The sequence below is a fragment of the Arachis hypogaea genome, chromosome 5, assembly GCF_003086295.3.
Source record: "Arachis hypogaea cultivar Tifrunner chromosome 5, arahy.Tifrunner.gnm2.J5K5, whole genome shotgun sequence".
Taxonomy (NCBI): domain Eukaryota; kingdom Viridiplantae; phylum Streptophyta; class Magnoliopsida; order Fabales; family Fabaceae; genus Arachis; species Arachis hypogaea.
The window spans coordinates 107,789,702-107,793,901 of record NC_092040.1 but is presented as its reverse complement, the minus strand read 5'-3'; the positions used below and the strand labels follow the sequence as shown (position 1 = coordinate 107,793,901).

General features: G+C 28.9%; 1 protein-coding gene across 1 annotated transcript; it reads right to left on the bottom strand.

Moving 5' to 3' along the window:
• Positions 1-825: 825 nt before the first annotated feature.
• Positions 826-3,762, bottom strand: LOC112802580 (uncharacterized). Its single transcript, XM_025845845.3, has 3 exons — positions 3,238-3,762; positions 3,007-3,095; positions 826-1,219 (listed from the first exon to the last, which is right to left on the bottom strand). The coding sequence occupies exons 1-3, from the start codon at positions 3,262-3,264 to the stop codon at positions 1,066-1,068; spliced, it is 270 nt and encodes an 89-aa protein (XP_025701630.1). The 5' UTR covers positions 3,265-3,762; the 3' UTR covers positions 826-1,065.
• Between the last annotated feature and the right edge of the window lie 438 nt (positions 3,763-4,200).

The window sequence follows — 4,200 nt, the reverse complement described above, 5'->3', positions numbered from 1 at the left end:
ACCTCCTCCTCAAATACTCTTAATTCTCTTCTACTCCTAATTCTCATATACCTCATCGTCGTATAAATAAAAAGTCGCAAACACCATTGTTATCAATTCATTGAGATCAAAATGGATCTATGGTCTTTATTCTTTAATACGCCTCACTCTATATTTGTGTCACATCCAATTGAAGTGTGATATGTTAACAAGTTAAAAACTTTTATTTTTCACATTATCAGTCAACACCACATAAAATAGATAAAGAAAATTTATTTCAAATATCGCATGAAAGTAAACGATACATTTTATTAAAAAAGATATTATATAATACATCCTTTTATTTTATAGAAATATTTTGTCTTGTTTGATACATATACTCATTACACATCTAGTTCTGCATTTACAATTTTGTCATCCAAAGATTTATGTGTTTAATTTTTCACTATTTTGATTTATTTGTATGAATGCATTAAGGTCTAAGGATGTTCTGTAGTGTTCCCACCAAAAATTCTGAGTGACGCATGGTTTACATTTTGTCTTCCCTTTGATGAGCTTGTTATAAAAAAAAATAAAAATTATAATTTACATCTTTTTTTAAAAAATTTATTTTTAAACATTATTTTAACACAATAAATAAATAAAATCTATTTTTGTAGTATTGTACTCAAATATAATTAATAAATAAAAAATATTCTTTTGCAAGATATCTAAACATTAAATTATTTTACTTTGAGGCACCCAAAAAAAAATACTTTTATAAAAAAAAATTCCCTCAAAATAACTTCTTTTTTTTTTAAAAAACTTATCCAAACAATCCCGAACTTATGTTAATAAGAGACTATAGGAGTAAAAATTTCAGGTCCATTTATTTTGAATACCAAACTTAAAAAGAGCTCGTCCACATCATAGTAAACATAATTTTGGCTATAAAACATTTATAATATTTGGTTCATCAAACACCAGACTGACTCTCAATCTTGAGAAAATCAACATTTATGGTTTTCTAAAATAGCACAACAAGAGGTCTATGCCATAACAATAGAGTTCACACATCAATTGATCTTTCTGTTCCCCGAAAGCAACTTAACCGCGGTTTGGATCGGCGAAAAAGCTGTTGATGGAGGGCATAATCTCCGGCGCCCTGTTGCGTGAAAACTTCCTCAGAAAGTTCTCAGCATACTTTTCTCCCTCATCAAAGTTCTCGAGCACTCCTGCAGCCCTGTTCTGCTTGCTCACTCTGAAAACAAATTCAAAACCACTAGGTATTCATTTCAAACAAACAAAAACCAAGTTAATTGGCTACAAAGCAGCAATAATGAAACTGAAATAGCTTCCTTTGTGTTCAAACTGATGACTTTTCTACTGGGAGCCTGGCCCTTGGCCATTTTCTAATACTAGAAACTAGAAAGATAAATCATGTAGGTATGGCCCAATAGGATGCAGTAAGCTCAGTAGGTTCCTTAAGGGGTTATTTGTGAATTGGGGTTTTGGAAGAAAAGGAAATGAAAGGAAAAGATTGTAGTCTTAAATTTTAAATTTTGGCACTACAAACCCTTCTTTCTTCTCCTTCAAAATTCCAACTCATGAATTCACAAACCCTCCTTCAATAAGAGGAAATTAGTCAGTGATTTCAAAGTTGGATACCCTAGTTTCATCCAAGACCAACAAAATGAAAGAAAAAATTAAACCAAACTAAAAAGACCTGGGCTACAATTTCATCCAAGACAAAAAAAAAAGTATGTAGAATAGTAGGAATAAGTCATTGTTGTCTCATGCAAAAAGTGAATCAACCATTCTGCTCCAATCCAAGGGAAGTAGTTGTTAGGTTTATATATCTTTGCTGCTGGGTTGTTTGTTTTACTTGGAGGAATGAGTAGACTAGTGTAGTTGGGATTTGCTTATGTTTTTTTCTTTTTTATTATGAGTATCTTCTATCTCTTGAGGAAAATAGTGGTTGATTTTTTATTGCATTTGATTTATGTTTTTTGGATTTTTGCGTGGGATTTGATATAGGTTCTTGGGTTTGTAAGTGACATTGAGTTAGAATATAACTAAGGATAATATAGTTATTTAATTATTTCTAAACTGCTTTTGAAAACAAAATTAAAATTTAGAACAAGGAAAGTAAGTGTAATATTCTAATTACTCAAGGGAGTTAAATATCAACCAGAACACTAGAGGGGTACCTTTTGAATATTACAAAAATTAACATGTGGTAAACTTTATAATTATTTTTATACTCTCCAATCCAATGCCTAGAAAGACATAGGCAACAATTTCATCCAAAACAAAAAATGTGAAAAACCTAAATCAAACTAGAAATACATATAGACTATAATGCAAAATTGAATCTGACTCTTGACTCAAGTCAATAGTCATAAACGGATAAACCTTGTTTGACTCAACCAGTCATGGAAGAATTCTTATCCAACAAAAATAGCTTCTGCAATCTTTTCAATCTAAGCAGCAAAATCATATCCCTCTATCAAATATTCAAATCTAATCTTAGACTATTTTGAAAACAAAAATTCACGCTGATAATCTCATAGGGCCAAAATAAAAAATGAGAAGCTTTTTTATAAGGGCTTTTTTGGATGAGCTTTAAAAAAAATTTAAGTGATTTTTTTTAAAGATTTTTTTTTGAAAAATAAGAGTAATTTGATATTTGAGTACCTCTTGTAAAACTAATATTTTTTATCTATTAATTATGTTTTGGCACAATGATATAAGAATACTTTTTGTTTATTTATTATATTAAAACATTTTTTTAAATAGAAAGATATCTTTCAGAAAAATGAGAATTGTATCTTGTGGAAAAAAATTGAGTTTTCTAATACTTTTACTCTTCCTTCAAAAACTTAGTGAAACTCAAACCCACTAAAGTTGTTTAAAAAATCCGTTTTATTAAATAATTCCAGAAATCGCAAGCTACCACATTAAAAAAACTCTTAAAGTGAAATAAAAATCGAGTCTTGCAATTCCAACACAGAAAATTAAGAAAACAATGAATAGAAAGAAATAGACCTGACTTCAGGATTGATGCAGATGTTACGAACCAATTGGAATCCGCAGATCCCAACCGCAACTCCAACGGCTGCAAACAGAGGGTACACCTAAATCAACAAAAAAGATAATCAAATTAGAAACAAAAAACCGAAACCCTAAAGAGAAAATTAAGGATGAGCCAGTTATAAGAAACGCGAAGCAAGAAGAGATTGGAATATGAAGGATGTGAAGCGATAGATCGGAAGGAACCTCGGGTCTAAGCCAGCGGTTTGCCATTGACAGCGGCAGAGAACGAACTTTACAAGGGGAGGAGAGGGCGTTTACAACAGAGAGAGTGAGAGAGGAATGAACTAATGAAGGGTAAATAGTAAATACTGTGTTGGACTTTATAGTGGGCAATAATAGGTCAACTAAAGACACAAATTAAGATATTTAATATAAAAAAAATTTTATATAAAAAATTAATAAAATTATTTTTAATGTATTGATATTAAAAAACTTTTAATTTTAATATAACATATTTATGATTCTGACTAAAATCAAAATTATTATTATTGTTATTCAAATTTAATTTATATAAATATAGATATAGATATAGATATAGATTAATAAAGAATACTAGTCGCAATCATAATAATAAATTAAAATTTTGGTATGGATTAAACTAATGCTAAAATTGGTGGAGAGGCAACCCTATTGGTTGTTTGCACAATTGCACTTTGCATTGCAACTGGGACGGTAAAGAACAAAAGATTCCGCGTCATGGTGGTGCACACAACTCAAGAACTGACTGCCAATGCCTAAATGCCACGCAACCGTTGTAGGAACAATTTATTGTGATTTTGTGCTAAGAAAATATTTAAATAAGACTATAAGAGAATATTATTGCATAATAAATTTATTTTCCATATTTTTTATATATAAAAAAAATAAGTTTTTAACTTTTTTATTTTTGTGACAGATCAATTCTTGACTAATAAAACATGTAAATACATCTCTAATCATTTAGGGTTTGTTTTGATAGGAGGATAGAAATAAAAAGAAAGAAAATAAAAAAAGAAAAAAATAAAAAATTTAAATGTACTTTTATTTTTTTTTTCAAATTGTTTGGATAAAGAAAAAATAAAAAATATATATTTTTTCTTTGTTTGATTAAAAAGAAAATCGGAAAAAATGAATTAATATTAAATAATATTTTTGTTTTTATATTAT